Here is a 12,824-nt window from a genome sequence, read left to right on the forward strand (position 1 = left end):
ATGATCCAACGGTTATCTCACCGGTGCCTTACATGACCTTCCCAGCTCCATTTTTTCCTCTTGATGTCAATTAGGAAATTGTCTATATCAGTTTGCTCATTGATATAAACCGCCCTCTTTCTGTCTCTTATCGTTGCGCCTAGCAATCTTCGTTCCATCACTCTTCGTGCGGTCCTTAACGTGTTCTCACGCTTCCTTGTTCGTCTCCAAGTCTCTGCCCCATATGTCAACATTGGTGAAATGTACTGATTGCACACCTTCCTTTTCAATGATAATGTTAAGCTTCCAGTCAGGAGCTACCAATGCCTGCTGTATGCGATCCAACCCATTTTTATTCTTCTGTGAATTTCCTTCACATGATCAGGGTTCCCGGTGATTATTTGACCTAGGTGAACGTACTCCTTCACAAGCTCTAGAGGCCGACTGGTGATCATAAGCTCTTGTTCCTTTGCCCGGCTATTCATCATTATTTTTGTCTTCTGCATATTAATCTTCAACCCCACTCTTACAATCTCACTGTTAAGGTCATCACTCATTTGTTGTAACTCGTCTGCATTGTTGCTGAATAGAACAATGTCATCGGCAAACCGAAGGTTGCTGAGATATTCACCGTCGAACTTTACTCCTAAGCCTTCCCAGTTTAACAGCTTGAATACCTTTAAGCACGCAGGTGAATAGCATTGGAGAGATTGTCTCTCCCTGTCTGACCCCTTTCTTTACAGGTATCTTCCTGCTTTTCTTATGTAGAATGAAGGTAGCTGTAGAACCTCTGTAGATGTTTTCCAACGTATTTGCGTAAGCGTTCTGTACTCCTTGATTATACAATGCCTCTGTGACTGCTGGTACCTCTACTGAATCAAATGCCTTTTCGTAACCTATGAAAGCCATATAAAGAGGCTTATTATATTCTGCGGATTTCTCGATAACCTGATTGATGACATGGATGTCATCTTTTGTAGAGTATTTTTTCCTGAAGCCAGCCTGTTTCCTTGGTTGACTAAATTCCAGTGTTGCTCTTGTAGTATTGGAGATTATTTTAGTAAATATTTTATATAGTACTGGAAGTAAGCTAACGGGCCTATAATTTTTCAATTCTTTAACGTTTCCCTTTTTGCAGATTAGTACAATGTTTGCATTCTTCGCGTTTTCTTGGACCCTTGGAGTCGACAGACACTTCGTATAAAGAGCCGCCAGTTTTCCAAGTTTGTCTCCTCTATCTTTTATTAAATCGACTGTTATTTCATCTTCTCCTGCCACCCTTCCTCGTTTCATGTCTTGTAGGGCCCTTCTGACCTCATCGCTAGTTATAAGAGGAGCTTCTGTATCATGTTCATTACTGTTTGTAATTGGGATATTCTGACTGCGATGGGTGCTGTACAGGTCAGTACAGAATCCTTCCGCTGCTTTTTCTATATCTTCGAGATTGCCTATGATATTACCCTTCTTTTCATTTAGTGCATACAGCTCGGTTTGTCCTATGCCAAGCTTCTTTCTCGCCGATTTCAGGCTGCGTCCATTTTTTACGGCTTCTTCAGTCTTTCTCGCGTTATATTTTCAAATATCACTTATTTTCGCATAGTTGATCAGTTTCGATCAGTAATACTTATAGTGCAGGTTATTATCCAGAAGAAAATGATGTTCTGTTGCCTGGCAAGGGAACAAGAATTCAGAATCACCATTCAGTGTCAAGATTCCGTACAGGAATACGTTTACCTACGTCAATTAATCTCAGGGCGATATGGTCATTGAGGAGGAAATATAAAAAAGATAATCGATATGGGTTGGCGTGCATACAACAGACCTTACCAAATCCTAACTGTGAGCTTACCACTGTGGTTGAAAAGTGTACAATCGTTGCGTTCTACCAGTGTTAATATATGGGGCAGAAACATGGAGGTTAACAAAAAAGGACGAGGACCGAGGAAAAGGGGATGGGACTAAAATGTTAGGCGTAACGTTTATAGACAGGAAAATAGCGGTGTGGATTAGAGACTGAGATAGCAGGTACTCTAGTTGACATTATGAGAAAGTTATGACGATAGATGTTGACATTATGACATTATGCAACTCGGCAGGCCATATTATTCTTAGGATAGATAACTGGTGGCCCATTAAAATTACCGAATTGGGGTCAACGGAAGGGCAGCGCAGTCGAGGATGGCAGAAAACTTGGTGGGACGATGAAATTAGGAAATTTTCACGCACAAGTTGCAATGGGCTATCGCAGGACAGCGGCAATTGGAGATCGCAGGAAGAGGCCTTCGTACTGCAGTCGACATAATAATACGCTGATAATGATGACATCGACGAAGATGTACATATTAGCTAATTTCTATTGGTCATCGTTTTTTTTCTTACCCCGTCCTTAAGCAGACCTATTGGTTCTGCAACAAATCTTAGTTAATTCAATCATTAGCACAGTGTAAATTATGCCCTAAGCAGGAGTGTTGCCAACTACATGGCGAGCTCCAAGACTGTACTGCATTCTGTACTGCCGAGAGAAAATAGTCGTCTAAATTGATTTTCCTTAGTATTGGGGACATGGGACTCTCTTTAGTTGTCCCTTATGACAGGTTAACTGCTTTCCTCACGTATAACCAGCCCAGTATGCGTGTACTGAATGGTATTGGTGTAATGTGCAATATCGGTTTCTCGACAAATGCCTACCACGTTCGCTGTTAATGGTGTTACTTTAGCCGTGTTTTCACAGTGCTAGTTCACCCAATAAAATCTGCATTTTCATTAACAATTTTTCGCGGTCCTCCGGAATCTTCCACGTCGCATGTTAACAATAGCCTGAACTCTGGGAAGCCACCTTTTTTTTTCTTCAGTAACGCACTGTTTTTACGCACATGTCCCTATATTGCAGGTTGATACGTGCTTCTGATATTTCATATTTTGAGAGCGAGTAGAATAGCTCACTTTACTCCCTTTTAGGAGCAGAAGTAAAAACTTTCGAGTATTTAACTCCTACACGTGTGTTATAATAACTTCATTTAACCACAGGACAATTTGGCTGATACGAATGGCGTGTTTTGTACGGACCACATGAAATATTATTTTTTACAGTACTCCACCGGGAATATTCAGCCAGACCTGACAAATGTGACATCGGAATTTTTGTCAAGTTGCATTATATTTCATTATATACTACACAGCACAACTGCTAACATTCTGAGTGGGTTATTTCTTTCTCCGACTTGTCCTTCCCTTTCTGCCCAGCCTTTTTTGTTGTTGGTGGTGGTGGTTCAATTATCATTAAACTAATGTCAAATACACTATATTTGACACTTTTGTTTTGTCATTTTTGTTCAATTTATTCATCTAGTCGATTAGAACTAATTTTTGGGATATTTGTTACTGTGATAGAATTGTGCTCCTTGAGCATAAAGCGGAAGCGGCTGGTCAGCAAGGAATATGAGTATTATACACAAATCAGCGTGTTTATTTTAAAACATGTGTTTATAAACTACTCCAGTGCATGAATATGTTTGGCAAATAGCTTCTTTGTACATTAACACAGGCTACTCATGTCCATTGGAACTCAACTGCTCCAAACTACCTTCATGCCCTTCCAAATTAGAATGTTGCAAATACTGTTTCTGTCACTCTGCTCATTTTCCTTTTGAGCGCTCCTTTGTTAGTGTTGCTTATGAAGATCAATTACTTCGCAGTTTGTGCTACCGCCGCAGAGACAATATATTCATGAACCTATTCTGTGCGACGCACTGGGTTCATTGAATTCAGTGACCTCCCTCCACCTGAGACGATGCTCGTTCAGTGCCAATGACACCGCTAAAGTCTTCGCTGCTATCGATCGACTGCTTCTGTCGCAACTAGTTGACCTGTCGCTGCAGTTTCTTGAGATTGACGCAAGCTCCAGCACTACATTGGACAATTTCATGGAAGCACTGACGAAAACCACGACCCTCAAGTCTCTTGAGGTCCTAGGGGTTCGCCTCAACACCGAGGTAAATATTCTGAGCACAATGGCTCTTTTTTATTGCTTCGCACATACACAGTGGTAAATTGATAAGGTTGTATTTGCAAAGTGGCTACATTTTTTGTGTGCCTTCAGTTGAGGAAACACGCTGGAAACACTATGCATAGCATAAAGTGGAGAAAAAATTGTCATGTGCTCAAAGAAACACTATAAAGTGCATTGCTGCGAATCATGCATAAATTATCATTTCGTGCATAAACAGCTAGCTACTTAAGTATTGGCACATAGCGGGATAGAATAAGTTACATCAACTATAGCTATAGCTGAAATATAAGTTAAAATTGAATGATGAGCGACTAATAAGTAATGGGAAATAATTTATTTTCATATTTGTGGGACCAGTCTATAATATATATCATCTGTTGAAGTGAACACACCACACGTCATTTCCTTGCCCCACTGTATTTATTGTGTTCAAAACTTTTCAGCGTCTCTTGAAATTTGCTTACCCTGAGTACTTCTTTCTTTCTGATTTTTTTACCGACATAAAAAACGCTTTATGGTTAAGCTTTCGCTTGCCTTCGAGATAAACTGTCGCCAGGGGCAAGTTAGGGTGATTTTAAGGAGTGAGGTAAGGCAGGGCTCTCATGCCATTTTTGTCAGGAAGTGATGGACACTTAGTGATGTGCGGATGGCAGGCTTGCCATGGCGCATAAGAAACTAGTGTGTGTTTCACAACTTGGACACCATTTACCCAGCTCTATCAAGCAACCCCTTTAATTACATGTAGTAACATAAGCCCCACAAAGAATTGCCATCTATTTATCACGCCACTGCGTTGATGTTGAGGCTCCCGCCCCTCCCCCCCCTCCTAGCCATGAAGGCACTGCCCTGGAGCAGTTTGTCTAGGAGATGGCATTGCCACTGTCTAGCTGAGCTGGCTTCAAGCGGTCGATCGAAATTGTGTCCTTGCATCCGCAGACAAGAACTGTGAAAAACTTGGCATCACGCTTCAGGACTTCGAAGGGACCTTCGTAAAGAGTTGTAAATAGTCGTGACTCGTAAATACATGATGGCTACGAAGCAAAGATGGGCTCATGTAAACATTTCTGCGGTCGTTACGAAGCGGTGGTGGTGTAACAGTGACATGTGCAATGCGAAGGCAGCCGGAGTAAGATTGTCGGTCAGTAGATGACGGTTCCTGAGCAAAGAACTCAGTGTGCGTGAAGTGTCGTGCCGAAAACCAGTTCTGCTGAGAAACACTGCACATCTCCTTCAGTGCTCTGCAAAGGCCTAGTAGAAACAAAGAAGGGCGCTCTGGCCATTGAATCATGGAGTCATGGGCGCGAAGTGCTGCTTTCACTTAACGGTGGAAGCGTTCTACCATGCCATTGTAAGTTGGGTGATAAGCTGCCGTTCATACGTGCGTTGCACCCAGAAGACGGGAGAGAGCTTGAAATAGGGACGAGTCATATTGTCCTCCTATGTCTGTCGTTATGGTGTGTGGAGAAATCCAGGCATTTAAGATGGCCTGGGCTACACACTCTGCAGTGACGTAAGAAAGTGGCGTTGCTTCAGGCCAGCGTGAGAAACCATCCATGCAAGCCAGTAGGTATCGTTGGTTCGAGGACGGTGATAGCGGACCAACAATATCGATGTGAACGTGGCCGAAACGAACGTCTGGTGGTGGAAAATGACCAAGCGCGCTCATAATGTGTCGACTGACACTGACCAGGCGCGCTTGCACAGTGTGCATGCCTGAGCCCAACAATGAACGTCAGCGTTCATACACGGCCACAGATAGCGGGAAGTGACGAGACGTTGGGTGGCACGTACACCCGGGTGCGATGAGAAGTGTAGTGCGTCAAAAACTTGCTACCGAAATTGTTGGGAAACGTACGGTCGAAGGTGACACGTGGACATGTCGCATGCATGTCGCTGTGGCGTTGCAGGCAGGCAGTAAGATATCTTTAAGGCACAGATAATCATTGGCAGTCCGGAGTGTTGGCAGTCGATGTACTTGGCTTGCATTTATGTGGAACCGTGACAGAGCGTCAGCAACGGGATTATCGGCACCACTGGAATAACAAATATCAGTAGTGAATTCGTAGATATATGCAAGCTGGCGAATTTCGCGCATAAGCGCAGCCAAGAAATACACGTATTGACAGGTTGAGAACGGAGAGTCGACTCCTTCGAATTCAAAAGGAAAAGCAGGTTTGCCGAGTGGCTGCGGTTGCACCCCACTAGGGCCGCCACCACACTTCCGAGAAACAGCAGGTCACAATGACCCCGAGCTGAAGGTAAGGCGAAGTGACAGGATTTCCCAGTAGCGTGGGCAACGTATGCGGATCGCCGGTCACTACAAGCCCCCCCGCCCTCTACAATGTCGGAGGCTCATGTTTGGATGGCGGAAGTAATGAAGACTCAATGTTCAATATAAGCTGGTTTCATGCGGTCACACGAAACTGTCTCTTCTTTGCCGCCTGCGTCAATCTTTAGGGTTTCCTCTGAACGCGAAAGCAGACTAAGGCGCCTCATAAGAATGAGTCAATGGTGGCTTGATAGAGTCGCGCCACCGAGAGACGTACGTTGTTGTGTCCATTGTCGGGAAACTAAACACAGGCTGACCGCGGGCAATACGTGGGGCTGTAGATCAAAGCTGGTCGAGCCAGGAATGCAGCCAAAGTGTAGCGCGGCTGCTGGCGGAGTGCCTTGCTGGGTGCCGAAAAACTGGCGTGGTACGCGGTTTGCTGGCCTGTAGTACATCTCGGCTACCCTGATATCGAGGTCGTCCTTGATTATTGTTCGCAGCCCCAGTATTATTAGGGGTGACGCCTTCATTTTCGGTGGAGACGCTCGACCATGCCATTCGTATGTGCTTGGTAAGCCGTGGTGTTATGATGGCGGGTGCCGAGCCTTCTCGCCAGGGAATAAAAAAAGTGATCTTTGGAATTGTCGGCGTCACTCAGTAGTTATTCGCAAAGTACAACCGTACAGTGACACCCACAAATGCTTCCGCCACTGTTTCGACCATGATACTTTTTAGAGGCGACTCCTCAGGCCACCTTCAGTAGCGGTCGACAGACGTGAGGAGGTACCTGAAACCTTGACAAGGGGGAAGATTCCCCACCAAGTACAAATACACGTGATTGAAACGGCTCTCTGTGGGTCGACACGGCTGCACCAATGAACCCATGTTCTAAGTCACTTTCACCACTTGACAAGCTTGGCAGCATCTTTCTCAGCTTCGAAGATCTTTCTTGACCCCTGGCTAGACAAAGCGGTCGGTAATAAGCCTGTGTATAGCTCTGATGCCGGGATGGCTTAGCTGGTGCAGTGAATAAAATATTGGCCGTAAAAACTGTTGGAGCGCGAACGGTTGAGCAGCTGCCTGCGATGTGTCGCACGTCACCAGTGTTGTGTAGGGAAGTGGTACCTCCGCTAGCTCGAGTGACGAGCCTTTTCCCCGCAATAGGCGCATCTCGGTGTCGTTTTGTTGGGCGGAAGCTAGAGCTTGAGAATCCACAGGGCCGGCAGCCACAGCGCCGATCCGCGACAGTGCGTCAGCTGCCTTATTTTGGGTTCCAGAGATATGGCGCATGGATGGATGAATGGTTGGATGGGTGAACTTTATTGGTCTTTCAGAGCGCGCGTTAGTGCGCAATAGGCCGCTCCCACTTCGGCACAGAGAGGCCGAGCCACTCGGCCGCGTCACGGGCCCGTTGAATAACCCATAACTCTTCTTCGAGGTTCTGGCTGCGTAGAACTTCATCCCAGTGTGAAGAAGTGTTGCTTTCACCGCCGTGTAACGAGGGACACCGCGAGGGCTTGTGAACTAAGCTCGCTAAGTCATTACATAAAGCACATGCATTTGTTGTCTGAATTTTCGGATAAATCTTGTGAAGAAGTGGGGGGTTTAGGAATGCCCCCGTCTGTAGGAGGCTTAGTGTTAGAGCCTGAGGCCTACTGAGTTTACATCTGGGAGGGGGTAGATCCTCCGAGCCAAGTAAAAGTGCTTAGTAAGTTCGTTGTACAAGAAAAGAGAGTCCCTATGGCGGATGTCGGTAGAAAATTTGGAGATAAAGGAAAGTTGCTGAAGCTCACGTTTTGAGTGCAAGAAAATATTGTTCTCGAAAACGAAAGTTCACGACTTGTGGATGTAAAAGCTGCATTCTTGAAGAAAAAAAAGGAAATGCTTGACAGCGCAATAGAAGGCCAATGCCTCCCATTCCGAAGGTGCTGTAGCGAGCTTCTGTACGTTTGAGGCGCTTTCAGAAGCCCAACAGGCTCCAGTCTGTGCCATCGTTCTGCTGCAGTACTGCACTCACGGCCGTGGTTTTCATGTCTGCAGTAAGACGAGTTGGCACGTCGGGCAACGAATGAATCAGCTACACTGCCGTCCCCAACCGCGTTTCGGCTTCCTCGAAGGAGTGTTCGTACTTCGAGGACCAGTAGAAGATAGCCGCTGCTTTTGGTTCACGACGCAGCTGATTGGTAAGCGGCGGAGGATCTTGCGCACAGGATAGTAGAAAGCGCCTGTGAAAATTTATGAGCCCCAGAAACTCGCGTAACTTTCGGAAAAAGGTTGCACAGGTTAAGTCCGCGGTTGCCCGCACCTGTCATTCCAGTGACTTCATGCCTTGCGGTGAAGTGAGATGGCCGAGAAACTACAAGACATCAGCTCCGAAAATTGATTTCTGGGCTTAAGAACCAGGCCATGTTCATGCGGTCGCTGAAATACAAGGCGAACGATTTCCTGTTAAGTAGCTTCGTGCTGATGGTGGCAAGCACGGGCACAGATACGATGGTATTCTCGTCCGGCCGCTGCGTGTGCCTTACTGTTTGCCTGCTTGACGATGAAGGCATCGTGGTGCTCCTTCTCTTCGCTCTGCGACTCTGCACAAGCTGGAAGTCGTCATCCGAAGGGTCCTCACTTAGTAAACATGGGTGTCCTCGCTGTCGCTCTATTTACCGAGCCGCTTCTTAGAGGCGGCCGCCGCAGTCGCCGGCAGACGTGCGGGGTGGTCCACTTCCCTCATGACCGAGCAGGGATGATGAATCAACATTTATAAGGCCCCAAATAAATCGGTGGGGCACGAAGGCACAAGACGGGGTGGTTCCCTAGCTACGGGACCCATATGTTCCCAGCAGCTCCTGGCCGCTGTCCGTCAGTGCGAGCTGAATCGGTAGGGCGGTGCTGGATAACAAGGTCTCCCATCGCTCAAGGGGTTGAGGATTGCGGCTGCTGATGGGGAGGGGAGGAGGGGGAGATCTTGAGTTTTGTGCATTCTGCCAAGACGTGCGACAGGGTGCCCTTTTCTTTTTTGCAAATAGGACAGAGCATATCGTGTTACCCAGGGCACATGCCGTTCTTCAGTACGGGATGCGCAAGCGATCCCACCTGCGCTCGACGCAGGATCGTTAGTTGTTGCCTGGCGAGTTTGGGGTCCGCTTTTGGCAGTCTGCACCTTTCCACTCGGTACTTCCGGTGATGTCCCGAAAGCTGGTAACCAGGTGTGGTAGCTCTTCCGGCTCGTGCTCGGCCCGGAATGACATTTCTCGGTTATGGTAGTCGGCGATGGTGTTGCCTGATACTTGCGAGTTAGCCGGGACCCATACGAGCTCTATGGCCCTTCCCGGAGGCTTGCACTTGGAGAGAATGGCTCGGGCCGCGGAGGAGATTACGCCCCTGCGGAAGTTTCCATAGGCTGTCTTTGAGTCGGTGACCATGGTGTCCACGCTCGGCTGTGCGAGGGCCACGGCCGCCTCTTCGGCAACTGCGGGGTCTGTCGTCTTCAGGGACGCGCTGGCGATCAGCCTGTCTTTTGACGTAACCACCACCGCTGCACGGTCACTGTGTTTTAGGAGCGAGGCGTCCGCGTACAGGACCCTGGGGTTCTCTTCCAGCTTCCAGGCTATGGCTTTGGCCCGCGCGGTACGCCTCTCGTCGTCCTTGCCCAGCGTCGTGTTCCGGGGAAGGGGGCTAGTCTGAATGGTCGTCTTGCAGTCTTGCGAAAAGGCCGCCTTGATGGGTACTGGCTCAATCTGCCATCCTATCTTGCGTAGGACGGCTCGTCCGTGTTACCTGTGACTGAGCCGGATTCTCTCATTAGAGGCGTGGGCTTCGATGAGCTTCTTTACCGTGTTGTGGGCGCCCATGTCCAGCAGTCTTTGGGTGGACGAGTATATGGGTATGCCCAGTGCTTGCTTCGTTGCCTTATGAAGCATCGCGTTTAGGGTGTCCCTATTCGCCCTCGTCATCTGGAGATACGGGGCGGAGTAGGTAAACCACGACACGACGAACGCGCGTACCAGACGCATGGCAACGTCCTCTTTCAGGCCTCTGTTTCTGTTAGATACCCTCCGAATCATACTAACTGAATCATGTTCGGTTGTAGTCTTGATCTTTGTGACGGCGGCGTGTGCCTTCCCGTCGCTGTGAAGTAGTAAGCCGAGAATCTTAATCTGGTGTATTGGCTTGATGGCCGTTGCGTCGATTGTGATAATCACTTTCTGCGGCAGCTCATTCTTGGATTTTCCCGGTTAGTTCATGAGCAGCCGTGATTTCTGGGGAGTGCAGCTCAGTCCGCACGATTTTGCGTGCTCGTGCACGGTCGTTGCCGCCCGCTGCAAGGCTTTCTCCATCCAGGCATCGCACCCAGCTCGGGCCCTCCACACCGCAATATCGTCGTCGTAGAACGCGTGGTCCACGCCTTCGATTTGCTTGAGTAGATAAGTCAGCGGCAGGAGGGCCAGATTGAAGAGCAGGGGCGTCAAGAACGATCCCTGAGAGGTACCCCTATTGCCGAGCTCAACAGGGTCCGACTTCTCCTCCCCTATCCTGATGGTCATCGTTCGGTTTGACAGAAAATCTTATATGTAGTCGAATGTCTTTCGGTCTTGTTCAGATTCTGCAACACGCTCGCATGGGACACGTTGTCAAACGCTCCTTTCAGGTCGAGGGCGAGTATCCCGTTCGGTGCGTGCCTCGTTGACAGTTTGACGACCAGTTCGTGGAGTTGAATTATCACGTCGTGGGTGCTGAGATATTGCCCGAAGCCGTACATCCTCTCCGGCATCTGATCCGTTTCTTCGTGGGGCTTCTGCAGCCGACAAAGGACTATGCGCTCCATTCCCTTCCCCACGCAGGACGTGAGGGAGATGGGCCGCATGTTGTCTATCGTGAGGGCCTTATCAGTCTTTGTGATAAAGCGGACCTCGGGGTCCTTCCATTCCTTCGGCAACCGCGAGCTCTCCCAGGCTTCATTGAAGTGCTCTAGGAGGCCGCGGGCCGCTTTGTCGCTCATGTTACAGAGTAATTTGTAAGCTATGGCATCCCTGCCGGGTGCACTTCACTTGTTGCTTTCATCTATCGCTGTCCACTGTTCCGTCATGGTAAACACCTGGTCCAGCTCTTCGTTGTCGGGTCCTTCGTACCTCTCGGCCACCCGGTACTGGCCCTTGTCTGTCTTTAGGTACTTCGCCTTCAGATCTTCCAGGAGCCTGCGGCCGCCTCCCTTGTACGTGTTCAATAATTGGGTGAGGTTACGATTGGTCGCAGTTTTGCTACTCAGCGGGTCGATCAGATGCCTCAAGAGACACCATTTCTCACACGTGAAGAGCTTGCAATGCTGACCGTCGCCGGTCTTAAGCCAATTTTCCCTACATAGTTTGGCCACGTGCTCGGCGATCTGTTTGGTCAAGACTGTTATGCGCTTGGCCAGCTTTCTGTTGTGTCTCTGACGTTTCAACCGCCGCGTTAACGAGTACCGGGCCGCCCACATGTGGGTCAGTCTGGCTTCCACGTACGGTGGCTGTGAAGTCATTGCGATTTCTCGGGTAAATGTTTAGAGGTCCTTCTTCTGGTCCCTCGTTCATTCGGTGTAGGTCTGTTGTGTTTCAGCTTGTTCCGATTTTTCCTCGGACGCCTCTTCTTGTTCTTGGGATCTTTTTCGGCCCGCTCATTTTTAAGGGACGCGAAGCGGTTCCTCACCGATGTTGAGGCTACTTTTGGCGCTAGGTGCTTGTGCTTCACCGATAGCGTGTGAGGCTGACTCTCGACAGTTTCGAGTCTGGCGTCCATTTTGCCTAGCCTTTCGTTAATTTGGGAAATTGCGGCCAAAATGGCCGTCAGCTCTCCTTCTCGCGAGATCTGTGTCGTTGCCGTGGTCGCGGTCTCTGCGGTCGCCGCTTCCTCTCCGCTCGCGGGGCTCTCTTCGGCGTCCATCACCTCTTGATTATTTGATGCACGTTGCGTGGCCCCAGCCTCTCCCGCCTCCCGCCCGTTGTTTGCCGCCGTGCTGTTGTTTCGAGGCCTTGCATTTGCCGAGCTGCCGTTACTCGCCAGCGTTTTGATATTATTCACAAGCGCCCGTATTTGGGCGTTCTGCTCATGTATCTCAGCGTTTTGGCGCTATATGATCCTCTTACGATCTATCACTTCGCTACTGTACTTTTGCGGATTCGCTTGTGAGTTAAGTGGTTGGGAGGGGGTGAGGGGTGGGAATTCGGCATGCAAAAGAGAGGTGAGGCGTGCAGACAAGACACAAGAGTAGAGAAGTGGACAATATGAACATTCTTGTCTCCTGTCTGCATGCCTCACCTATTTTTTGCATAATGAATACTTACCAACTAGCTCAGCTTTCTGTGGTTCTAAGGGAAATTGGTGTCGCTGGTTTGAGCGACGGGAGACCTGTTGGTCCAGCCCACCTTTTTCCCTGCGATCCCTCGGCGTCCGGTTGACTCGCTCCGGGACCTCGAACTGGCCCCGGATATCGAACTAGCCCGGAAGCGCGAGCGGGGGTTGCCGCCGTCGTTGCCGCCCCCGGATGGTGTCTTCGATCGAGAGTGACTCCGGCGGCCGTTTCTGCCGCCACTC

At 48.9% G+C, this 12,824-nt stretch overlaps 1 protein-coding gene across 3 annotated transcripts in view; it reads left to right on the forward strand.

Moving 5' to 3' along the window:
* LOC139057603 (uncharacterized) overlaps window positions 1–12,824 on the forward strand; it is an 87,755-nt gene that overhangs the window by 51,425 nt on the left and 23,506 nt on the right. For all 3 annotated transcript variants that reach the window (XM_070536120.1, XM_070536121.1, XM_070536122.1), the window contains one exon: window positions 3,675–3,971. In XM_070536120.1, the coding sequence (XP_070392221.1) occupies window positions 3,675–3,971 (297 nt within the window). The remainder of the gene's footprint in view (window positions 1–3,674; window positions 3,972–12,824) is intronic.

Source organism: Dermacentor albipictus, chromosome 3 (assembly GCF_038994185.2).
Source record: "Dermacentor albipictus isolate Rhodes 1998 colony chromosome 3, USDA_Dalb.pri_finalv2, whole genome shotgun sequence".
In the NCBI taxonomy this organism is placed as follows: domain Eukaryota; kingdom Metazoa; phylum Arthropoda; class Arachnida; order Ixodida; family Ixodidae; genus Dermacentor; species Dermacentor albipictus.